Source organism: Mesoplodon mirus (assembly GCF_964341445.2).
Source record: "Mesoplodon mirus genome assembly, chromosome: 4".
NCBI classification, from domain to species: domain Eukaryota; kingdom Metazoa; phylum Chordata; class Mammalia; order Artiodactyla; family Ziphiidae; genus Mesoplodon; species Mesoplodon mirus.
This window is the reverse complement of record NC_138979.1, coordinates 112,033,259-112,059,673: the sequence shown is the minus strand read 5'-3', so window position 1 is coordinate 112,059,673 and position 26,415 is coordinate 112,033,259. Positions and strand designations below refer to the sequence as shown.

At 37.6% G+C, this 26,415-nt stretch overlaps 1 protein-coding gene across 1 annotated transcript in view; it reads left to right on the top strand.

The window, feature by feature from the left end:
• Positions 1 to 26,415, top strand: part of AVEN (apoptosis and caspase activation inhibitor) — a 177,890-nt gene that overhangs the window by 29,461 nt on the left and 122,014 nt on the right. The window contains exon 2 of the mRNA XM_082617157.1: positions 9,143 to 9,320. Coding sequence (XP_082473283.1) covers positions 9,143 to 9,320 — 178 coding nt within the window. The remainder of the gene's footprint in view (positions 1 to 9,142; positions 9,321 to 26,415) is intronic.

Sequence of the window (26,415 nt, the reverse complement as noted above, 5' to 3'; positions counted from 1 at the left end):
AAGCATGTTCCTTGCTAATTCTCCTTGAAACTGGGGACCGCCTTCCAGCAGGAGATAGCAGCTGTTTCCTTTACCAGACTAATCTCAGGCCATGTGTTCGCAGCTAGAGCTGAGGTATACCATTCCCTCAACCTTCTTGCCTTCCCTGAAGTGCAAGACTGGTCCTGCAAACGTCCCCTATCCCTCTCCTTCCTCCATTTCTGATGCTCTCTTGCTCCCATAGCGTCTTAGGTGTTTTTCAAAGCACATATCACACTGCTTTAAGTGTATGTTTGCTTCTCTGATTTCCCCACAGGACAGCAGTTCTTAAGGCTAGGGACCTTGTCTTGTTTTATTCCCAGTGCCTGAGCTGGTGCTTGGCACTCAGCAACTACTCAAGAAATGCTTGTTGAAGGAACACTCGCAAACGAGCAGTGCAAGGAACAAAACAGTCCTCTTCAGATATATTGTAAGATAGACAGAGGGAAAGAAAAGTGCCACTTAGGCTTGTATTTAAAGAAGAAAGGTGTCTTGGTATGGAACTATGAAGATGACTATTTTTTTTTTTTTTTTTTCTTTTTGCGGTATGCGGGCCTCTCACTGTTGTGGCCTCTCCCGCTGCGGAGCACAGGCTCCGGACGCGCAGGCCCAGCGGCCATGGCTCACGGGCCCAGCCGCTCCGCGGCATATGGGATCCTCCCAGACCGGGGCACGAACCCGCATCCCCTGCATCGGCAGGCGAACTCTCAACCACTGCGCCACCAGGGAGGCCCGAAGATGACTATTTTTTATTTTCAAAATTTCTGGTGGGGAGGGGGTGGCAGTGGTCAAGCCACATCTACCAAGTCCATTTTGATTATAACCACTAAAAATGATCATGGGGAATTTAAGAGATGTAGAACAATCAGTGATAATGATTAAGGAATCAGAACTTTGTCATTATGAAGGAAGAAATGTGATTAATTTAGGTAGAGAACATAATCATAGACCCAGGTAGACTGGCCTAATGTGATTTCTAACATGATCTTGCTTGAGGGCAGAGGGTGGACCAGGGCTACCCAGGTTCCCTTTAGCTTGATAATTCTTTACTAATTTAATTCAGTTCTCTCTGGTGATTTGAGGGTTTGGGGAGTGTCTTAAAGTTGGCCAGATAAACAACAGCTATTTAGTGGTCTGTGATTTTTCTTGAAAATGGAAGGTGATGACATTAAAACCTCAGGAACTAAGGAAACCAACCCTGTGCTGGTGGAGAAGTGAGGTGAAAATTTAACTGAGGCAGAGTTGAAAGAAAATCTGGCCTATAGAGAACAGGGGAGGGGGAAGAGGAGAGGGGCAAGATAGAGGTAGGGGCTTAAGAGGTACAAACCACTGTGTATAAAATAAATAAACTGCAAACAAGGATATGTTATACAGCACAGGGAATATAGCCAATATTTTATGATAACTATAAATGGATATAACCTTTAAAAATTGTGAATCACTATGTTGTACACCTTAAATTTTATTATATTGTACATCACTCTACTTCGATCTAAGAAAAAGAAAATCTGATTTCCAGTGTTAAACCCATGCGGTGTAATCCCTGGGACGATGGGACAGAGGCAGGTGCACCTGAAGTACCATTTGCCGCCTTAGGAAGAGTAAACTGTCAATGGCTGTGGTGGAGGGGCATATGTTTTGTACACTGAGCTTTACCCAGGAATGCTTGGTCTACATGCACTCTTTATACGAAGGTTTATTATTTTTGTGTATGTAAAACCTTTTAGTCAAATGTTTTGATAAAGCAAGGTTCTTACTTGAAGGCCTCTTAGTTGCTTTTCTGGTTAATTTGTGTGACTTAGAGCATAACCACAGCAAGAAGCAAATTGTCTTCCTTATAGTTGCATTTAGTGCCTCCTCTACTGGAAAAATTGTTGATGTTAATTCGTAGAATTTTAGGAGTTTGGACTTACAAGGTGGATTAATTTGGTAGTTTTTAAACCTTTTTAAGCCTGAATTCTTACATGGAGCTCAAGTTGTAAAGCAGATAAAGTGAAACTGATTCATTCTATTGCCACTCCCACCCTCCTTTCCATAAGGACTCCATAAAAGGACAAACACAAAGTAGAGTTTAAAATCACCAGTTGTGATGAATGGATAAGTAAAATGTGGTATATACATACAATGGAATATTATTCAACAGTAAAAGGAATGAAGTACTGACACACACTACAACATGGACGAGCCGTGAGAACGTTATGCTAAGTGAAAGAATTCAGTCATAGAAGTGATTTCATTTATAAGAAATGTCCAGAATAAGCACATCTATAGCGATAGAAAGTATATTAGTGGTTTTCTAGGGCTTTCTAGAAAATGGAGAGTGACTGTTAATGGGTACAGACTTTTTGGGGTAATGAAAATGTCCTAAAATTGATTGTGGTGATTGTTACACAATGTTGTGAATATAGTAAAGATTATTGAATTACATACTCTAAATGGGTGAATTGCATGGTATGTGAATTATACTTCAATAAAGCTATTATTTTAAAATTTGAAAAAAAAAATCACCAGTTGGCCCAATGAAAGTTACTGCAGTCTAATTTCCCAGACTGCCCTTAAATCATGGAAGCAATAAACTCTCAAGGTCTTAGGTGGGCTGCAAGCAAATGGTAATTGGCTTTCTATGCCTCCTATTTTTAGGCAGCACTCTGAAACAATAACACAGGTGAGAAAGAAAGACTTGAGAAAGAAAGATATAAGAACTGGGGTGAGTGAGGAGGCCTGTGGAGAAGTGTCACTGAACAGCTGCTGTGAGGGTTGGGTTACCATTTTCTCTGTTCTCAGATGCCTCCACCCTCTCTTCTTTCCCATATACTGATCACAAGGAGGGACAAGAAAAGAGGCTGTATATAATTCTCTTGCTAGAGAAACAGTTGAATTTGAATACAGTCTGGATCACTTTTTTTCCCATTCTTAATGGCCACAGTATTTTGGAGCTCAAATACTATGTACGTTGTTCTGGGCTCAATAGATAATTATATATATATGCCATGTATTGGCATTTACTAATTTTTTCAAGTATGATCATGCTGTAATGTGTATTTTATTTAATACACAATGACAAATGGAAATGTCCTTCTTAGTATACCTGTATACTAGGTATATACTACATTTTTTATTCAATCATTTATTAAAATTTAGCTTCTTGAAATGATATATAAAAATTATTTTTGCTAGCACACTTTTCTAATACCAGAAGCTGTCATTGAACTCTTTAACCATGATGGCGTGTGAAATTTTTTTGATTAAAAGCATAATTAAAATAAAATAGTGATGCCCAACAAGGACCTACTATATAGCACAGGGAACTATATTCAGTATTTTGTAATAACCTATCAGGGAAAATAATCTGAAAAAAATAGATAAATATGTAGGTATAACCGAATCACTTTGATGTACATCTGAAACTAACACAACATTGTAAATCAACTATACTTCAATAAAAAATAGTGACGTATCAGTTGCTGCTTATGGTCCAAATGATTATGTGAGATAAAAATAACCTTAATAGGGTTAAAAATATAAAAGTTGGCAACTAGATTATTAACTAATGATATATTTTAAAGCTTGATAACATTTAAAAATTTTATAGTAGGATGAATTAATATAATTTTCCAATTATACACAGTGTAACATTTTTGGTTGGATATATTTGACATTATTACTTAATTACAGAAATCAGTTTCCAGTTACTTTCTGTAGGAGGGTTTCCTTAAAAGTGTTCTCTTTCATATTTTTCTATCCCACCTGTTCCCTTCTGTGGTATAATTACATTTTGTGAGAAACATACAAGTTTGTTGAAAAATGTGTGATTGACTATTTTCAACCTCCTTATTAGCTTCAAAGCAGGAAAGCTTTTTCTACACCCATTTACTCCAGAAGAAAATAGAACAGGGACCTTCAAAACTAGGTTCCTGAGTATAAAAGGCTTTAAATAGGATCTGTTGTCTAGCTGTTTTGTATTAGTAACTTCCCAGATTTTACTAGTTTATCTGCAAGCTCTTAATGATAAACATAATCTTTAAAGACTGTTGCTTTTTTGAAAGAAAAGGTAAGAGGATATTTAAAAAATAATGTTGCCCAAACATAATGTTCATAGGCTGGCCAGTTAAATTAAGCTGATTGCAAGTTAATGTAAATTATTGTTGTAAGTTAAATAGGACTACAGCTTCAGTGAGTAAATATTTTTATTTTTTCTGCTGTGTGTATTGGTACCTTTTGTCTAGTTGTTCTAGCCATTATTGAAAATGAGGTGTTGAAGTTTCCAAGTATTGTTGAACTATTTTCCCCTTCAATTCTGTCAGTTTTTGCTTCATATATTATGGGGTTCTATATTTAGGAGCATATGTTTAAATGTTTATAGTTGTTATCTTTCTGATAGATTGACCCTTTTATCCTTGTATAATGTCCTTTTTTGTCTCTTATGACAGTTTTGCCTTGAAGTCTATTTTGTCTGATATTTGTATAGCCACTCTAGCTCTCTTTGGAGAACTGTTTTGCATAGAATATCTTTTTCCATCCTCTTACTTCATTTTAATGATATTTTTATCTTTGAATCTAACATGTCTAGTGTAGACAGCATATAGTTGGATTTTTAAAAATCTATTCGGCTAGTCTCTGCCTTTTTGATTGAATTGTTTCATTTAATCTATTCATATTTAATGTTATTATTGATACAGTTAGATATTTGTATCTGCATTTTACTTTCTGTTTTCCACATGTCTCATGTATATCATTCCTCTATTCCTTCTTTACTGCTTTCTTTTGCACCAAGTGAATACTTCTAATGTAACATTTTAATTCCTTTAATGATTTTTTTCACTTATTTGTAGTTATTTCCTTAATGGTTGCTCTAGGGCTTACCATATACCTTTTAATTTATTAGAATCTGCATCAGATAAGTTAATTCCAATGAGATATAGAAACATTACTCCAATACACTCTAGTCCCCTTTTCCCCTTCTTGTGGCATTGTTGTTATACATATTACATCCATATGTTACAAAACCAGTAACACATTGTTATAATTATTACCTTATATAATTTTATATCTTTTAAAGAATATGAGAGAAGAAAGAAGAGTAAGCATATATTTATGGCTTTTGTTACAGGAGCCTTCTTATTTCCTATTTCTAGTCTTTTTCATTTGTTTTTGTGTATTCCCCATATAGAGTTATTTCCTTAGACTAATACAGTTTTGCTCCCACTCACATCCTTTTTGCTGTTATTGGCAAATGTATTGTTGGGTCTATAACGTACAGAAATATAATTGTGCACATATTGTTTTGTACAGTTGCTTTTAAAATCAGTTATTGGAAGAGAGGCTGTATCAGATACGATTTGCAAATATTTCTCCCATTCTGTAGGTTGCCTTTTCATTTTGTTGGTAGTTTCCCCTGCTGCACAGAAGCTTTTTAGTTGATGTAGTCCCACTTGTTTATTTTTGCTTTTATTGTCGAATCCAAAACCTCATTCCCAAGACCTATGTCAAGGAATTTACCACCTATGTTTCTTCCAGGAGTCTTATGGTTTCAGATGTTACATTCAAGTCTTTAATCCTTTTTGAGTTAATTTTTGTGTATGGGGTAAGATAGGGGCCCAGTTTCATTCTTTTGAATGTGGCTCTGCAGTTTTCCCGTCACCATTTAAAGAAGAGATTGTTTTTTTCCCCATTGTATATTCTTAGCCATAAATTAATTGACCATATATGCATGGGATTATTTCTGGGCTCTCTATTCTGTTCCATTGAGCTATGTGTCTGTTTTTATGCCAATAGCATACTGTTTTAATTGGTATAGCTTTGTAATATAGTTTGAAATCAGGAAGTGTTATGCCTCTAGCTTTGTTCTTCTTTTTCAAGATTGCTTTGGCTATTTGGGGTCTTTTGTGTTCCCTTATGAATTTTAGGATTGTTTGTCCTATTTCTGTGAAAAATGCCATTGGAATTTTGATAGGGATTGCACTGAATCTGTAGATTGCTTTGGGTAGTATGGACATTTTAACTATTAATTCTTCTAATCTGTAAACATGAACTAGCTTTCCATTTATTTGTACTGTCGATTTCTTTCATCAGTGTCTTATAGTTCACAGTATACACCAGACTAATTTCATAATGATGAGGTTAACATAATAATGATTCCTTCCTATTTAGTTTTCACATTGCTTTCATCAGTATTTTCTTATTTGTTCTATTCTTTCTTTCCATCATGGGACTATGCATATTTTATTTCTTGTCCCAGATTTTTGCCAGATGAACCAAACATAAAATCTCTAGGAGTTTTTAAGATACACCTTTCTCTAGGTTACATCAAATGTATTCTAAACTTTATTACTTCTACTACCCTCTTGTGATGGAGGCTAATGATGACTTTTCTTGTCTCCACTGTTGGGTGGAGGTAATGAGATTCTTGTTCAGTGCTTCTTCTAAGTTGGGGATTAGTGAGTCATTCAGCTGTGTGAGGCACAGCCTATTATAAATACTCTGTAAATATTAAATGAGGTGATGGCGGGGTCATTAATTCTATCTAGGTCTCCAGTCTTCCATTTCAGTGGTTATTTCTGGGTTAATACTTCCTCCGGTGTTTCAGATCATAATCCTTTCACATTGAGCTAATTATTTTGCTCAGGGTTACATTTTTGCCATGGCTATATCTGTGTTCAGAGTTTTTTTACTAACTGGAGAAGACTCTCTGAACTCTGAGTTTACTGGGTAAACTCTTTGTTTACCCAGTGGGTCAGCAAAAGAATATTGGATTTTCTCAAATTAAACCCTGCAAGTATTTTTCAGCTGTAGTTCTATTCCCCAAATTCTCATCAGTTGGAAACCTGTTTTCTTTAGAATGTTCCTGGTATTTGTTATTTATATAGCAGATCTCATTCAGTCACATACCTTTAATCTGCCAGCATCTTATGGTTCTGAGAAACTTGCAGGAATGGTAGAAAACCTCTAGGTTTCAGGCAGTCTCTGCAATTTCTAGAATATAATGTGGATTGCCATTTTTCTTGTGCTGTCAAGGAGGTTTATGATGATATTTGAGTGCTGAAAGTGATCTTGAAAGGTCAGTTACTCCATTGTTTCATGAAAAGTTATGAAATTTGATTCAGGTGAGGACTATTGACTACTGTTAAATTTGTTACGTGAATGGTTGACGGGGAACTAGAAATTTGTAGCGGACCAAAATAACACTACACAGACAATTTCCTAGATGTAACAGGGAAAACATATCCATACAGTGGGTGGATCAGGCTTCATCATCCAAATTCAGTGGTTAATCTTAGCTTTACTTATGTTGGCTTAGCCATTTCTGATCTGTCATTTGATGTGATGTAACATAAGGTTCAGAGCACCATCTATGATGTATTTTAGCCAAAAAATACCTGACTCTATTGGGTGTTTAGATTAAAAAAATTTTTTTATCCACTATTTCCTGTAAACTAATATACTAACACCACAAGGAAGCAGCAAGACAGAAGATGGGTCCTTTTGCATTCTACCTGTACTGGTCTCTTCAGTAAATCAATGTCATAAAAATAGAGGTTGTACTAGATTCAAAGAGACTTAAGGGACAAGCACTGAGATACAATGCATGATCTTGAATTGGATACTGACTTAGAGGAACCAACTGTAAAGGAAATTTTTTTGGTCAGTTAGGGAAATTTGGAAATAGTCTGGATGTTATATGAAATGAAATTTACTGAAATGCAGAAGTAGAGAATAACTGGTGACCAAAAAAAAGTATATATAAATATTTATATAGTAAAAAATCTGGAAGTATATACACTAAGATGTTAGTAGTGGTAGTCCCAGGTGATGGGAATGTTGGGTTTTAATATTTTTACTTGTCTTTCCCTCCTAATTTTCTGAAATGTACATGCCTATTTCTGTGTTAATAAAAACTTACTTTAAAAAAGTCTAACTCATCCTGTACAGATGGATTATTTTAATATCTTTCACAAATTCTTTTCTTGGTAAGGATTTTATAATCTTTGGGATACTCCTTTGAATTGTATCTTTAGATTCTATATACATCTTTTTAAAAATTTAATCTTTTATTATGGAAAATTTCAAACACATATTAAAATAGATAGAATAATATAATGAATTTCCATGTACTCATCCAGCTTCAGAAATGATCAATTATGCCGAGTTTATTTCATCTCTACCCACCATTCCTCTCCACCTATTATTTTGAAGCAAACCCACATGTTATATCTTTGCATCCATAAATAGTTCAATATTTATTTCTAAAAGATAAAAACATTAAAAAATAATGGTATCACACCAAACAATAAGTAAATAAAATAACAATATTTCCTTAATATAAGAAAATATCTTGTTCATATTTCTTCAATAGTCTTAGAAGTGATTTTCTCCAGTTATAGTGTTTGAATCAGTACAAATAAGTTCCCAACATTACAATGGTTATGTGTCCATTAAGCTTTTTTTTTTAATATCTTTATTGGAGTATAATTGCTTTACAGTGGTGTGTTAGTTTCTTATTAAGCTCTTTTAATCTATAGGTTTCTCCCTCCTCCCCCATCATTTTTTTTCCTTGCAATTTATTTGTTGAAGAAACTAGACCCTTTTATCTTTTGTAATTTCTCACATTCTGCATTTTTCTGCATGCTCTCTTAACATATTAATGCCCAAGTCTGAAAACTGTTCTCTAGAATGCATCTGCGTAGGTTCCCATTTAAAGCTTGTAAAATACTTACGGAATGTGTTTGTAAAATCTGTAAGTTGGAAGAACTAATTTCCATCCTAAAGTCTTTTGAATTTAAGACTGTTATAGCCTTGATTATTTCAGTAAGAAGAAACAACTCCTGAAATAGGATTACATTGTGGGTAGACGTTAGTGATTCAGTTACACATTTTAGGTAGGATCTCGTCAGGTTTCCTTTTCACAGGTAAATGAAGAGTTTACACTGAAAGTACATTCTGATACAATGACTCTGGAAATATTATTTAATACTTGCATAGAGCTTGGTTTATAAGATGTGCTCTTTATCGTGATACCTATGTACTATTTTTTTGTTTTGATTTGTTTTTAAAAATTTTTACTGCTAAGGCTACTAAGGTTAAGATTTCCACTGCCTGCTTATCGATTTGTCTCTAATGATTGCAGGTCGAAGATGACAGTGATGCAGAGACCTATGGAGAAGAGAATGAAGAACAGGGAAATTATTCTAAAAGGAAGATAGTTTCTAACTGGGATCGATATCAAGATACTGAAAAAGAGGTCGATAATGAAAGTGGAGAATCACAGAGGGGGACAGATTTCAGTGTTCTCCTCAGCTCTGCAGGTATGAATTCCAGTTGCATGCATACTGCTTAGTGCTATGAAAGTTGCATAGGCATTTATGTTCCTTTTTAAATAGCATTTTAATAACTAGAAATTCATTGTTTGTTCTTTGGATTTTAAATCCAGGTAAAGGACAGTGTGTCTAATGGTTGGCAAGGAAAAAGTGACATTTCTTTAAATGGAAATCTGGGTTTCCATGTACTGATGTAGAAAGACTTCAGTCCTGGTTGAAATGGATAAAAGGCTTTATAGGAATGAAAAATGCTAAACTATGCGCCTCTAAATTGGGTAGGCTGAGAAACAGAAGTGTTTTCTTTGATTTCAGAGGAATTAGTACTGAAGTTTATACAAAACTTTACAAAGTTTCTAGAATATACGTTCTTTTTTCCTTTTATACCCAAGAATGTACATATTAGTGGGTGGGCACATATTGCAGCCATATGTGTCTGAACTCCGGTACTTTTCTTTGTTGGTTTTGGACAGTCTTCTCTGTCAGCAAGGTGAGACACTCATCCCTTCTTTGACCAGCTGTTTAAGATTGACTCTGTTGAGCAACGCACAGAAGTGTGAAGCCTGAGAGTAGTAACAGGAAATGGACCAGAGCTGGTTGTATAGAAGGCTATTTCCTACCAGCGTGTGGCATAAGAATTCAAAGGATAAATGGTGGCTAGACTTTTGGTTTTCAGGAGTTACGGATGGGGAGTGGGTGGGAGGTGGATGTGCTCATAAAAGGGCAACACGAAGGATCCTTGCAGTGCTGGTACCGATCAATATCTTGATTGTGGTGGTGGACACACAAACTCTTATATACACACACATAAAAGTGAGTGAAAATAAAACAGGGGAAATCTGAATAAGATTAGTGGATTCTATCTATGTCAGATGTCAATTCCCGGTTGGGATATTATACTGTAGTTGTGCAAAATGTTATCATTGGGGCCAACCGTTTAGGAGATCTTGCTGTATTATTTCTTATAACTATCTGAATTTACAATTGCCTCAAAAAAGTTGCCAGGTTAAAAAACATTTAAAGGATGAAACAGAAATAAAGTGAAAGTAATATTTTCAGACAGTTGGCTTTGAATTTCTTCTTCTCCCCAGCTTTTATGTTGCTGTTGAGTTGTACCTTTCTTTTTTCTCATCTGCCTGTATTTTTGAATGCCTGCACCAAACTAAGTATCATAAAGCGATGAATTGTCTTCAAAGTTAATAGAATACACCCTTTGAGTAGGAAACGAAGAGGTAAGTGGAGAGAGTATTAGATTTGAGTAGGAGAGCAGATTCAGCCTGGGGTCGTTATGTTTATGCCACGTAGCGTAACCCCCTTGTTTGGATGATGGCATCCAACTCATTGTTCAGGGACTGGTAGCTCATCTTTTTGCCACTCAGATGAGTGTTTCCCTCCTATTACCTGCATTTTGGCCAGTTATGGATTTATAAGCACTTTTTTTCAAGATAGGAGAAGGATAAAATGTGGGCTCATCAGTTTCAATTTTTACCAGCTGTTCCACTAAAAGATTTAGGGGTCAAATTGAAGTACTGCATAAAATTAATGTGTGGACTACCTACCAGTGGATTTAATTGAATCAATTGTGTAGTCAAGTTACTAGGACGGTATCTGGCAATAAAAGAGACTGCATAAATGTTTGAAAGCAATTCAGAATGCTAGTCTAATCCAACAGTTATGCACATTGGCTTATGATTTTGGTTATTTATTGTAGCATTTTATTTATAACTTAAAGCCTGGCATGGTTTGGGTCTTATATGTATATTTTTCTTGTAGTCTGTCTTTGCTTACTGATTTCTTAAGTGGTTTGTTTATCGGTGATTAGTTTCTTGGGAGATCACAACTGTCACATCTTGATATGTGCTTACATTTCTTTCCCCCTCTGCTGCTGATCTATCATTTTCTTTTCACTACAGCATAAGCCTGAGAAGAGCTTCCATGCTTTCTTCCTCTATGGTGGGGTAGGCTATATTGGATTAATTTTGAGAAGTGGAGTTCATTCTGTGATCAAAAAATATTAAGAATGTCCTCTAGATAGGCTGACCATATTCCTTGGAATGATTGTGATTTTTAGTATACTGTCCTTATTTATATAAATAAATATACAACCCAGAAAAAATATCACTGACCATACTCCTTGGAATGATTCTGATTTTTTAGTATACTATCATTGTTTATGTAAATAAATATACAACCCAGAAAAAGCATCATAGACGTGTGCATCATAAACTTTCCTAGATATTGCTCTCCAAAGAGGAGATGAGCTGAACTTCCTAGCGTCCGCTGTCTTTGCCAATACATAGCACTGTTAGACTTTAAAAAAAAATTTTTATTGTGGCCAATTGATTGAGTGGTATCCAGTTGAGGTTCCTTCAATTATTGGAGCCCCCACCATTTCCAGGTACCGTTTCAGAGGCTGAGCATACAGAAGTGAAACAGAACAGACACAAACACCTGCCTCGTGGAGTTGACATTCTAGAGGGTGGAGACACAGAATAAAGAAAAGGAAACTATATAAGATGTCAAATGGCTATAATTGCTTAGGGTAGAAATGAAGTGAGGAGGGGCCGTTACAATTTTAGAAAGGTGGCCAGAGAAAGTCTTACCGATAAGATGACATTTGAATAAAAGACCTGAGGAAGGTGAGGGGGCAGGCATTGGGGATATCTGTGGGAAGAGTGTTCCGGGCAGAGGCAGGAGCAAGTTCAAAGGCTTTGAGATAGGAGTAAAGGAAATAGCAGAGAGGCCAGCGTGGCTGGAGCAAAGTTAGCAGGTAGGCGGTAAGGTCAGAGATGCGTCACGTGGCCAGATCACCTGGAGGCTTGTAGACCATTATAAAGATGTTGGTTTTTACTCAGAGTGAAATGTGCAGCCACTGTAGGGTTTTGAAGAGAAGAGTGATATAGCTAAGTCTTGTTTTAACAGGATCACTCTGGCTGCTGAGTTGGAATAACCTGAAGACTGGTGAGGGAGGGAGCAGGTAGACCAATGAGGCTATTGAAATACAGTTGTTCCTCAGTATTCATGGGGGTTTGGTTCCAGGACCCCCAGTGGATAACAACATCTGTGGATGCTTAAGTCCCTTGCATAAAATGGTGTAGTACAGCTAGCCCTCTGTTTCCCTGGGTTCTGTATCTGCAGATTTCTATCTGTGGTTGAATCCGCGGATGTGGAACCTGCAGATATGAAGGGCCGACTGCAATGCAGACAAGCACTGATGGTGGCTGGGGCTAGGGGTGGTAGCGGTGGAGGTGGTGAAACATGGTTGAGTTTCGGATCTATTTTGAAAGAACTGCAAAGGTAGGGTATAAGATTGGACTTGCAAATGTGGGGTATGAGATTAAAAGATGCACAAGGATGACACCAAGATTGCGCCTGCAGAGCTAGAAGAAGGGGTTTGACATTAAATGAGATGGATAAAACTATAGGAGGTGCTCAGTTTGCACGTGTTAAAATTGAGATGCCAGTTAGACATCTGTATTACTCAAAATCCTGTAGGAAATAGATGGTACACTCAATATAATTATAAAGAAGTTTTAACGAAGGAATCATTTACAAAGTGTATTCTATTAACTTTGAAGACAGGTAGCATGTAGGGAAAGCACAAAGATAGTACAGCATTGGGAGGGCAGGTAAAGGCAGAGATGTTACCACCCCTGTTACTAGAACTCTGAAGGAGAGCTTCATGTGAGAAGTTTGCCTTGAGAGGATGAATCACCTTTGGTCTAAAGATGTAGTCAGCAAAGATGACTCTACAGGGAGAGAGGGACAGGGGAATAAGTGCTCTGGTCTTAGACTCCTTTTTTTCCTCCATTCTCCTGCCAAGGCTCCCAATAAGCCTAACCTACTGGAAGTCAGAAGGCAAGGGAAGCCTGAAGCTGTGATCCATATAGATCAACATCCTAGGGCAGAACAGAGAGGGGGGACGGGTGGAGAGTGAATCTGGAGTGGTAACTGCAAGAGACCCAGCACAACACCCAACAGGAAATATTGGAAATATCAAGTAGGTTGTTGGTTAAAGGTATCTGGGGTTCAGGACCCGGGTTTGGACAGGAGATACACATTTGGGTGATGCCAGATGGTATTTAGTCATGAGAATGCATGAGGATGACTAAGGGAGTTATTGAGTAGAAAACTACTGAGCCCTGGGTACCACAGTGTCTAGAGGTTAGGGAAATGAGAAAAAAACCAGCAAAGGAGAATGAAGAAGGAATGAAGGAGTGTTTCCAGGAAGAAAGAGGGATTTGTGTCAAACACAGCTGATGACAACCAAGAATTGACAGTTGAATTTAACAAAAGGTTACTGGTGATCTTAGCTACAGCAGTTTTGTTGGAGTGGTGGGATAAATTCTTTCTTGGATTCAAAAAGAATATGGAAGGAGAGACATTTGAGACAGAAAAAACAACTATTAATATTGAGGATATTTGTTTATAAAGGGAAGGAGAATAATGGGCTGGTGGAGGAAGTGGGTCAAAGCATATTTTTTAAACATGGGAGAAGTAATTGCATGTTTATCTGTTGATAGAAAGATCCAGAAAAGAGGTCAAAAATAATGCGAGAAGAGGTGAGAATTGCTGGATCTGTGTTCTTTGGTTCACATGAGGTGATGGAATAGTTTGTACAGATGGAGCGATTGCCCACCGCCAGGGGCTGGGGCAGTTTTTCAACTGTAATTGGAGGAAACCCAGAATATTTGGGCATAGGTATGGGTAGTAGGTGGGTAGATGTGATGGGGGCTTGAGGAAGTTCTCTTCTGATTGCTCCTGTTTTCTTAGTGAAATGAGAAAGCTGTCAGTGAGAGTCAGGGAGGAGGTGTTGGAAATGTGAGGAGAGAGTAGAAGTTAAGAAATAGTTATCTGTAGAAAACAAACTCATGGTTGCCAAAGGGGAAGGGAGGGGGATAAATTAGGAGTATGGGATTAACAAGTACAAACTACTGTACATAAGATAGATGAGCAACAAGGATTTACTGTATAGCACAGGGAACTAGATTCAGTATCTTATAATAAGCTATAATGAAAAATAGTCTGAAAAAATAGATAACTGAATCACTTTGCTGCATACCTGAAACAAACATAATATTGTAAATCAACTACATTTCAATAATAAAAAATACTAAAAAAAAAAGAAACAGCTGTCTAGAGAGGGAAATTGAATGAAATAGGAAAATGTGGTATGGTTGCTGTATGCTAATGGACGCCCACAGGAGGTTGATGGTCATGAATTTAAGGTGAGAAAAGTGTGTTTTTCCCCCATTCACATTCTGCTGTATGGGTGCAGGTGTGGAGAGATGGAGAGTAGGATTTAATCATGATTATATTGTTGTTCAGCCAAGCAAATGCAATGAAGTGAGAAACAGAAAAGGCGTGATTAGAATGATTGCTGTTGCGTTCAAGCTGGGTAAAATAGAGACGTGCAGGCATGAGACAGGTGAGGGGCAGAGGAAAGATAGTGGGATCAGTGGACTATAGATTTCTCTGTGCAGAAGGATTGTTGACCTCCTTGAAGGGGTATGAGTCGGAAAGGGGGGAAGTGGTGACCATAGAGTGGAGCATTTCAAGTTTGGGTTTAGTGGGGCAGAGGTTGTCAATGATGATAATGATGTACTCTAGTATAAAATCGTGAGTGAGTGTCTGAGCTGGCATGGAGGGCTGGGTTGTTGCATTTCCTTAGCTAACTGTTGAGGCTGAGCATCTTTTTTTTGCTGTGCTAGCTTGCTTCTATGAGCTGCCTGCACACATTCTTTGACCATTTGGCTTGTTTGTTTCTTATTGACATATATTTTTAATATATTCTTGGCATATATTTTTAATATATTCTTGATACTTATCTTTTGATGTTTATTTTTACAGTTATATTATGCGATTTTCTCTTACTTTTGTAATGGTATCTTTTGGTGCATGGTTTTATGTTTTAATGTAATTGAATTTATCAACTTTCTGTCTTACAGTTTGTGTTGTTTTGTGCCTTGTTTGGGAAATTCATCTTTCCCTCCAGATCACAAAGATATGTTCTCTTGTATTTCCTCTTACAAATTCAAACTTTGCTTTGTTTTCTGAAGCGTGTTAAATTTTATCAGTTGCTACATTCTTTCACAACCTTTAAAAAAAAAAACCTTATTGAGGTATTATTGACATATAAAAAGCTGTTCATATTTAACATATACAACTTGATGAGTTCGGGGATTAAGTTTGTACCTGTGAAATAGTCACGGCCATAGAATGTCCATCAACCCCCCAAATTTCCTCCCGTCTGCTTTACCTTATTATTAATTTTGGTGGTAAGAACACTTAAGATCTACCTTCTTAGCAAATTTTAGGTATACAATACAGTATTGTTAGCTACAGGTACTCTGCTGTGTAGTAGATCTCTACCGCTTACCTATCTTGTATAACTGAAACTTTTACGACCATTTTTAGATTAGTGGAGTGAGGTGGCTTAACTACTCCACCTTGCATTTCAGTCTTCTAAAGAGTATATAACTTTTGATTCTCTCTTCTACTTTTCTTTTAGTGTATCATTTCTTTCCTAACCAAAATTAGAAATAACTTATCAAGACTGAAAATTTAGATTTTTAGTGTTGGACATTGAAGTTCAGCATATGATGTTGTAGTGTTTCTTTTGTCAGTGTGGCTTCATAGAAGGTCACCCGCCTCTAAGTAGAACAGATCTGGATTTGAATCCTATTCTATCATGTTTTTGTCTGATCTTAGGCAATGCTATTTCTCTCAGTAGGAAATGCAGGAATAGTAGGAAGTAACAGTGTTTGATTTGATGATGTCAGCATCTTATCCCAAATTTACCACTGATTTTAGTTCTGCTTGATGTGTAACCAAGGTACCTAGATTTAGTATTTATCTGAAATTTTTTGTTGATAGAAGCTTAGTTAACTGTGTTCAGTAAAGTCCAATTTCTTTTTTTCCTTGAATGTTAGACATAATAGCAATGATTGCCAACAGAATTTATATATCTTTGTTTTCTGAGAAATTAAAAGTTATCCTTGGGTATAATATAACTGACTTATTGAGTCTATTTCTTGAATAATCAGTGGTGGTGTTCTGAGTTACTAAACATTTAAAAGTTGGTGGCCTTAAGTTAAGTCATAAAACTGTCTTTTCCTCTTTCCAGCGCTTTGTTCCCTCTAGTTATTAATCTGCTTTTCTCCCCCATCTCGGTGTCCGCCACGTCATGAAGGATCACCATTGCCATTGCAATGTGTCATCCAGACTTGGTTTCCCAGTCAGGGGCTCTTTGCTTTGGACTGTTCTTTAGACATTATTTCCTATTCCAGAATTAGCTGTGCTTTGCATACACCTTTGGTCTAATTCTCAACTGCCATTTTGAAGACAGACCTTTTGCTAAGAGTATACCTAGCTTAATGGGGTGTTCTTCTCCTAGCAGGATTTCCATTACAGTGGTGAATTTTTGAAGACCATGAATGAATTCAAAGAGTAAATTTCTGTTGTGCACACAGTTGGTGTATATGTATGTTGGTATATTAACTTTGGAAGACAGTTTGTCATTTTCCAGTAAAGTTGATGCTCCAGTATTCCAACCTTGGAAGATACTCTAGAGAAATTCTAGCACGTGTGTATCAGGAGACATGTGCATGAATGTGCATAGCTATATTTGTTCAGAAGAGCCACAAATGGAAGCAACTCAAATGCCCATTAACAGTGGGATGAGTACATAAATATTGTAAGTGGATGAATCTCTGAAACCTTATGTGAATACCTCCAAAATACCTCAGTATGATTCTATCCATAGAAAGTTCTAACACAACAAAAAGTAAACTGTGTTATTTAGGGATGCATGTTTAAATGGTAAAATGAAAATCAAGGACATGATTATTAAAAAAATCAGGGCTGCAGTCACCTCCAGTGGAGAGATGAGGGGAAATGATTGGGGAGGGCGCATAGTAGGTGTGCATTGGGGTTGGTAGGGAGGCTTCTGTGGCGTCGGAGGTATTCTATTTCTTGATCTGGATAATGGTTCCTTGTGTTTGTTTAATAATCCTTTAAGTTGTCTATATCTATTGCCTATTCTTTATGTATCTCTCTATACAAGGGAAAAAAAAAGTCTAAAAATGGACTTCTCATGGTAGAATTTCAGTTACTACCATAGACCATGGGAAACATTTTGGGAGAAGCAGCCCTTTTCAGCACCTTCAACCTGTGTCTTCAACATGCAGGTGCTTTCTGCTTTGAGTTTCTGGCCAGGGGCAGTGGCATCTCATTTTTATAAATGGAGGATATGGGAAGGGGACTAGTTTGCTTGAAGCCCTTTTTCTGGTAGGATTGGGAGTCTTCAGACATCTGTTTAGTACTCTTTCTGGAAGCCTTCAGCTTATAGCTAACCATGCCTTCAGCTTTTCTTTTTGAACAGTATTCTTGCAGTTCTAGGTTATGTCTCAAAGCCTTTGAAAATGGTACCATACTCTCACATTCAGGCATAAAAACTTAGATCTTTAAGCATTTTTTCTGCCTCCTACTTCTTTTTCAAACGGAGAGTTATTAAAACCATGCCATATGCTTTATTTTTTTCTTTTCAGATGTCACAGATAACCAGAGTTAGACAAATGTTTACAGTGTGAGCAGGATGCACTGGAGCAATGTTGAAGATAAACATGAGGAAAACAGTCTTTTACGTGCAAGTCTATAAGCTGTTTATTTTAAGTGGAACAAATAAAAATGATTAGACTACAGTTTGGTCAGCATAGTTCTCTAGGCATATTTTCATTTAGAGCTGTTATAGGAAAAGCCCATCTATCCTATAGATGGGATGCTGCCTGATTCATGAATCATTGAATAAAGCCAATTAGACCTTCAAAAAAAGCTACTCTATATCTTCCTCAGTGTAATTTTAAGAAAAGTTGATTTTTGGGGGAGATTTTAATTATAATATTAGATTTTCTTGCCTCTGCATCATTTTGCTGGCAATTAGACTGAAAAGGAAAAGAAGGCTGTCACTCTAGCGGCCTGTATTTTTTCATTAAACTTTGAACCTTTTTTCCCATGAAGCAGCGGGACAGTTGAGTTGTATTTGCCCTCCTTGATTTAGTTCTTTTGTTTTTTTCTTTTTATTTGATATGTATTTTATTAGTTTTTGCTAATATATTCTTATATAACCAAGGCAATTTAGTGGAAAAGCATTCCCTTTGATATTGGAATCATTTGAAATAACACAAGCAGAACTATACATTAAAAAAATCTTTATTTGAACAACAACAACAAAAAGACAGGTTAAACCACACACACACACACACACACACACAAATCTTTCCTTTCTTACAGCTGGCCATTGAAGTGGGTCTAATTTGATTTTCTTTTTTTCAAACCTCCAAAGATAGAAGCAGCTGAATACCTAGAAATTTGTTTGCTACCCTACTGGTCTCCTGCACCATTGTGTTTTCTATTGTTTTGATGAAGACTCTTTGTCTACTTTTACTGGTCCAGCTGCTTCATTTTTATCATGTTTATCATTACTGTCAATTTTCATTCTCTTGCTCTGAAACTGTAGTTTTCCTTAAACAGACCCAGCCTAGGCAGCTTTAATTCCTTTCCCTTTTCCTTTAAATCTGTGACCTTTTGATTTCCATTTGTTGAGGGATTCTGGTTGATCCACCACGATTTTTTTCAGGGCTGTGTTTTATCTCTCCTGGTACTCCCCACCTCTCTTCTTTGTTCTTTAATTGGAGGTTACCATTATTGGCTTCTTCGGCTATATCTAGTGCTTCTTTAGCTTTCTCATGAAATAGAATTATTTCTCTCTTTTGCACCTTTGATAAAGTCTATCCACTTTATTTCCCCACAATTTGCGGAAGGGAAGTGAAGATCTTCTCTACAGGTCGGATCATCTAAGTCATCCAAAAAACTCAGCAAAAATCTAATCTAATCTTCTAGAGATTTCATTTCAGCATTTATAGCACTGCTGTTTTTCTTCTTGTTTAGCTCTCAATTTAGCTTATACTTCATTTTGCCTTCTCTCTCTCTCTTTTATTTTTTGCAAATTAATCTTTCTTGAAAAGTATTAGAGAGTCTGTCTTTATGCTTTTGGTCAGGGGTCTCTGTTTCTCATTTGAATATTTTGTGCTTGACCTTTATCTTCTAATCTTTCTTTTCTCACCAAGGGTTGTACCAGTTGAGAAGCCTTTTATATAAATGGATCTGTTTTTACATCATTTTTTATGGTCATCAGTCATCAGACATTTTATACTCATCAGAGAGAGTTTTGCATGGAGAGCTTCTGATTTTAGCTTTATCTTTATTTATTTTCATGGGTTTTGACTTTGATTTTCTTACTACTTCTATTAAAGTCTGAGGGATTTTAACCTGTTGAATTATATTATCTCCAGAGGTACCCAGCTTTCATCCAGTTTGATCTGTTCCTTAAAAAATTTGTCTTATGGCAAATTATAGTCAAATAACACTTGGTTCGATGACTGATTTTGGTCCCAGAGCAGCCATTTTCTCACCACCACCATTTTTGCCTGTTGCTGCCGTCTTCATGAGCCCAGTCTTTCAGAGCTGAGCCACAGTGACTGAAACGTCTCAAGTTCATTTTATGAACTGAATGTTTATTTAGACTATTAGATAATTTAGATTATTCTTACTAGAAATTTTACCAAGAGAACATTATTGAATCTTTTTGGATTTGACTTGTATTCCAGATACTGTTCTGGTTGATAAATGTCTAACTGGCTACATCATCAAATCTGCATGTTACATTCTAACAGCATCTAACATATTCCTCTCAACTCTGCTGTCTACCCTCTCAGTCTCTTTATTCTTGTGGACTCATACTTCCCTTTAAAAAATTACCCTCATTTAAAAGAGGGTTTTGGGAAGCAGAGCAAATAAATGCTCATGATCAATGTCATATTTAAGTGGAAGTTGGTAAGTTCTCTTTACTTGCTCTAGGAAGAGAGAATAAAAGAGTTATTTTGGTAAAACCTTTAATGAAGGTCAGGGTAGAACCTCTTCTAATATAAAAAGCACGGAACATGAATTTAAAGGCTATGAAAAGGGCAGACATAACCATAGGATTGTGATAACAAAGTCGTCTATTTCAGTAAGTGTACCCAAAGTATTGTATGTGTATTTTGGTTGGAGAATGGAAGGCGCATTGGATTGATGGATATCAGCTGAACTGTCTTGGTTCTGGTTGTCACTTACTAACTACATGCCCTTGAGGGAGTAAAACTCTCGGAACGTCCTTTTTTATTTTTTTAAACTGTAAAAAATAATACCTGCCTTGCTTTAATCCAGAATGGTTGTAGGGATCATGTAGAACTATTAAATAAACTATAAAGTGCTGTAAAAATAATTATTTTATAGGCAAAGACAAGCAAACTGTTGGGGTAGATATACAGTGTAAGTGTGATGATTGCGAAAATCTAGTTGTATTTAAAATCATGCCATTAACATGGGGCCATCATTAAAGTAACAGCATAATACTGACATAGATAATTAGAATATAAAACACAATGGCCATTAGCTCGTTTTCTCTCTTATGGGATTTATTGACCTCTTTCAATCTCTACAACTACAGAGGTGACACAGGGAACTTGAAAGATGATGAAAAATGGGAAAAATTGGATCTGTGGTGAAAGGTTTATGATGCTAAGGAAAAGAAGTCTGAGAAGTGATTTAATAATTATGTCATATGTGTTCCAGGCCCTAAAGACAATGGAAAAAACCAAATGGGCTCAACTAAAATGTAAGGGAAATAGATTAGATATTCATGTACATTTTGTACATGAGATGTTAACTGGGCATCTAAGGGAGAGTTGGGGAATCATCCTAATTGGAAACCTTTCAGAATAGATATGGTCTCATTTGACTGGAATAGATCCAACAATGGTCCTTCCTGCGGCACAGGGACAGGCAAGGTGACTTATCAAGGAATTTAATTTTATTATTTATTTATTTGGCTGTGCCTTGCGGCTTGCAGGATCTCAGTTCCCCTACCAGGGATTGAACCGGGCCACAGCAGTGAAAGCGCCGAATCCTAACCACTAGGCCACAAGGGAACTTCCAGGCAACTTTTTTTTAAATCCTATAATTCTGTTCTCCTGGCTTCTTTAAATTTTGCAATGGTTCTATAGCATTTTACTCAAGCGCATTAAGTTAACACTTCCAGTGTTCTCAGAAGGGTTAGGCTTAAAATAAATAAGTAAGGGGTGTGTGTGTAAATGGATCCCTGTGGCCATTAGTGACCCTGTGACAGCAAATGACCTTAAGCTAACAAGCTGATGGCAATAAGTACTGCCATTTCCTGAATACCTACCAGGTGCAGGATGTAGGCTTTTTTCTATATCATTGATTCGGAATGGTAACTACAGGGTAGATTTCATTATCTCTACATGTGTTGAAATTAAGCCTTAAAACAATGTTAAATAATATATGCAACATTCACACATCTAATATGCAGCAGAATAAAGATTCAGACTTAAGTATGCCTGGCTTCAGAGTTGGTATCTTTCCCATTTGACACCATCCATTAAAGTCTACATGTGCATCATTATCTAAGATACACGTTCTCTTGTATATCTGTCTCTGCAAAAGGAAACTTTATTGTTGACACTTGGTCTGCATCTTGGGACAGGGTTTGTGATTGGTTAAGAAGCTGCCATGGGGCTGGAGGCAGAAGTCCAGAGGCCAGGGAGCTGCAGCAGGACCTTAGAAGGTGCTGCCTATGGAGGCTTCTAGTCATGCTTATGGCTGAGCGTTTCAAAGAGGCCTCGCCCAGCCCTGCCTCTGGCTGGCCCGAGGAGGTTGCTCAAGTGGTTGTCCTTCCTGATGAATTTCACCTCGTCTTCCAGGAAGCGTTTCTCCAGGAAGTCAAAGAGATGGGAGTCTCTGTGGGCAGAACCCAGGGCGTGCAGCTTCAGCAGGACCTGGTTCAGGGTTTCCTCTAGGGCCAGGGCCCCTTCCTTGCCACCCAGACCATGACCTCACTCATCTTGAGGCCGCCTCTTCATGTCCTGGAAGAGGACTCAGCTGCAGCCCTGGTTCTGGATCTTCTAGAGATGTTTGGTGCCCTTGCATTTTCCCGGCAGCTCATCGCCAGCCACACTTCTGCAGCTGGAATGGAAGCCCAGAGAGAGGGAGGTATAGGAAGCCCACAGATGCAGGTTGATCAGGTGGGTGATAGCAGCTTTGACCTTGGTGGAATAATTCTGGTGGATCTGAGAGCTCATGGTTGATTGGTGACAAGGAGCTAACTGTTGTGGGAAGCAAAGGATGGCAAGGAGATGTCCTGGAGGCTGCAGGTGGAGAGGGGATTTGAGGGGTGATCAAGAGGCTGGAGTAAGGGGGCAAATCTTGGGTCTGTTCCACCTAACACTGCTGAGGCAAGAGACAGGTCCAAGGACTGCCTGGTGCTGTTGATTCTTTTGGTCAAAAAAAAGCCAATATCAAATGAATTTGATGGAAAAAAACTCAAATATCTCTTTTCCATCTGAAAGGTAACATAACTCAAAAGATTAAAACCCATACAAGATACTGCATTGTATATTCTTAGTGTACCGTCATACTTGAAGGGAGTGGAAGGAATACCTTCGCATGATTTGTTACGAGAATACTACATCTGTCTCAGCGTTTTCAGTTAACCTAAGAATGGAAATGATGCTAATGAAATATCAATATATACTGCTTAATTTCGTGACTGAGTGTGGTGTACATTCCCCACATAGCTTTTCATAATCTGTGGTGGGAATTCCTTTTGGAAATTAAATCTGTATCTTACATGTTTCACTGGCACTTGTAGAAGGGACTTAATAATCACGTGGTCATTATCGATTATCCCTTAAATATTGCATCCTGTGTATTGCACATAGAGGGAGATGTTTCAGTGTTAATGACACTGCTAGTCTCTTAAAATCATGAAGTTTGAGAAAGTGTTTTCTTCGTCTATTCATCTATCATTTACTAGCTAAGTAGATAATTTATGTGGTTTTAATATTTACCTTGAGAATTCTGTGACAGAGTTTTCTGCCTTGTTTTTATAGAGTTTAGTCTTTATGAAATTTTATAGTGAAATTTGAGGTTATCATGAATAACTTTGGATAACCAAAATTAGTAGAATTCTAAGTTTGTTGTCACGAATTTCTACCTCCATGGTGGGAATGCAATGGGAATCACATCTGTCAGAGAGACAATCAGGCACCCAGGTTTTCTGGCATCTCCTGTTTAGAAAATTATAGAAACTTTCAGTTTTAGAGACAGAAGAATCCTTGGAGGTAATTTTTTCATTATCTTTTCATTTCCTTTCTTGAGTTTCTATTTTTGAATATTTTCTAGAAATTAAGAGAATGAAGCTTAAGGAGATTAAGTGACTGTGTCCATGGTCTTGATATTGAGCAGCTGTCTTTGGCTTCAAACTCAGGATTTCTAACTTGTAGTCATTCATTTAGCAAACACTTAACAAGTGTCTACACTGTGTCCCATGTCATGCCAGGTGTTAAGGGTACAGAAATGCCTAAAACATTCCCTGTGATTAAGATTATTGTTGGAACCTCCTACACTGTTGGTGGGCATGTAAATTGATACAGCCACTATGGAGAACAGTATGAAGGTTCCTCAAAAAACTAAAAATAGAACTACCATATGATCCAGCAATCCCACTCCTGGGCATATACCCAGAGAAAACCATAATTCTAAAAGATACATGCACCCCAGTGTTCATTGTAACACTATTTACAATAGCCAGAACATGGAAGCAACCTAAATGTCCATCAGCAGAGGAATGGATAAAGAAGATGTGGTACATATATGCAATGGAATATTACTCAGCCATAAAAAGGAATGAAATAATGCCATTTGCAGAAATGTGGATAGACCTAGAGACTGTCATACAGAGTGAAGTAAGTCAGAAAGAGAAAAACATATTGGATAATATCGCTTATATGTGGAATCTAGAAAAATGGTGCAGATGAACTTATTTGCAAAGCAGAAACAGACACAGATGTAGAGAACAAACTTATGGACACCAAGGGGGGAAGGGGGGTGGCATGAATTGGGAGATTGGTATAGACATATATACACTACTACATATAAAATAGACAACTAATGAGAACCTGCTGTATAGCACAGGGAACTCTACTCAGTGCTCTGTGGTGACCTAAATGGGAAGGAAATCTAAAAAAAGAGATATATGTATATGTATAACTGATTCACTTTGCTGTACATCAGAAACTAACACAACATTGTAAAGCAACTATATTCCAATAAAACTTAATTAAAGAAAAAAAAGATGATTGTTGGGAGAGGCAACAGGGGTCCTGAGCATTCCTGCATGTTCCTGCTGGACAAGCCAAGAATGCAGGACCCTGACCGCTCTCTACCTGAGGCAACAAGCAACCGTGAGGGATGAGGTAACATCTCCCCCAGGCAAAGGTCAGGCTTGCTTCCACTTAATGTAAGAGCAGTGAGTCACCTAAGCTTAGTGTTTCTTTCCTGTAACGTGACCCATAGCATGTAGAGGATTCCATGATGGGCTCTTTGAATTACTGCTCTGAGGCAGAGGGGGCCTGAGAAACCAATACAAATGAACATGAAGCTTTGGCCATGAGTAATCATGTCCTTGGTCTCTGATCCAGGAGTCTCATGTCTTCTGCCAGCATCCATGGAACAGTAATAGGCTAACTTATTATCTTACAAATAGGATAAAATCTCAGGCCCTGAATAGTACTTGGCAAGTATCAATTGTGGGAAAATACAGGTGAGAAAACCAACAATTACAGTTCAGTGTGGACAGCACAGAGCTGTGGAACAACCAAGGGAGGGCACCCAGTTCATCTTGGGAAGGTCAGAGAGGCTTTTCTGAGTGCATTGCTCTTGACCTGATCATACTGGATTGTGTCTCTATTGAGGGTAGATCTTTTTTTTTTTTTTGCGGTACGCGGGCCTCTCACTGTTGTGGCCTCTCCCGTTGCGGAGCACAGGCTCCGGACGTGCAGGCTCAGTGGCCATGGCTCACGGGCCCAGCCACTGCGCGGCATGTGGGATCTTCCCGGACCGGGGCACGAACCCGTGTCCCCTGCATCAGCAGGCAGACTCTCAACTACTGCACCACCTGGGAAGCCCTGAGGGTAGATCTTTTTAGCCTCAGTATTTGGCATGGTACACAGCACATGGTTCATGACTATAAGCTTGCCGAATGGATGAATAAACTGTTATTTGTAGCTGCTGGTTGTGATTTACTGCATCAGTGGTCCATATACTTGCTACTACGGTTTGTCTCCTTTTTAAGAACTGTAGTCCTGGGAAGGTAGTCTTCAATGAAAAGCAACTCACTTTGATGCCTAGCATAAATCTATTCCAACAAGAGAGGAAGGTGGTCAAGTTGCAGGATATCTTGCATGTGGATTCATTTAATACTAAGTAATATTAAGGCCCAATTATTTGTTTTTTGACTTTTTAATTTTCTACTACTACTTAGATTTTTCAGAAGAGTTGCAACAATAGTTCCCTTATACCCTTCACCTAGCTTCCCCTAATGTTAAATAACATCTTAAATAAACATGGTACCTTTATCAAAACTAAGAAATTAATGTTAGTATACTACAGACTTTATTTGAATTTCCCCATTTTCTCCCCACTGATGTGCTTTCTTTGTTCTAACTCAGGATACCACATTGCATTTATTTATCCCCTTAGTCTCCTCTAATTTGTGACAGTTTTTCAGTCTTTTCTGGACCCTTTTGAAGAATAGTGGTTACGTATTTCATAGGATCCCTCAGTTTGGGTTTTTCTGATATTTTCTGGTGATTGGACTGAGGTTATGGATTTTTTGGGGGGAATACCACAGAGATGGTGTGCCTTTCTTGTTGGCACACATGCTATCAATGTGACATTACTGATTATGTTGACTCTGATCCCTTGATGAAGATGGTATCTGCCAGGTTTCTCCACTGTCACGTTACTTCCTACTCTCTGTTCACTGAGTCCTCCTCACGCTGAAGGGGATGGGAATTAAGCTTCACCTACGTGGGGGAGGAGTGTCAAGGAATTGGTGGGCATATGCTAAAATAGTGACAGTAAATAATAACTATCTTGGGGGAAATATTTTTAGGTTATGCAAATG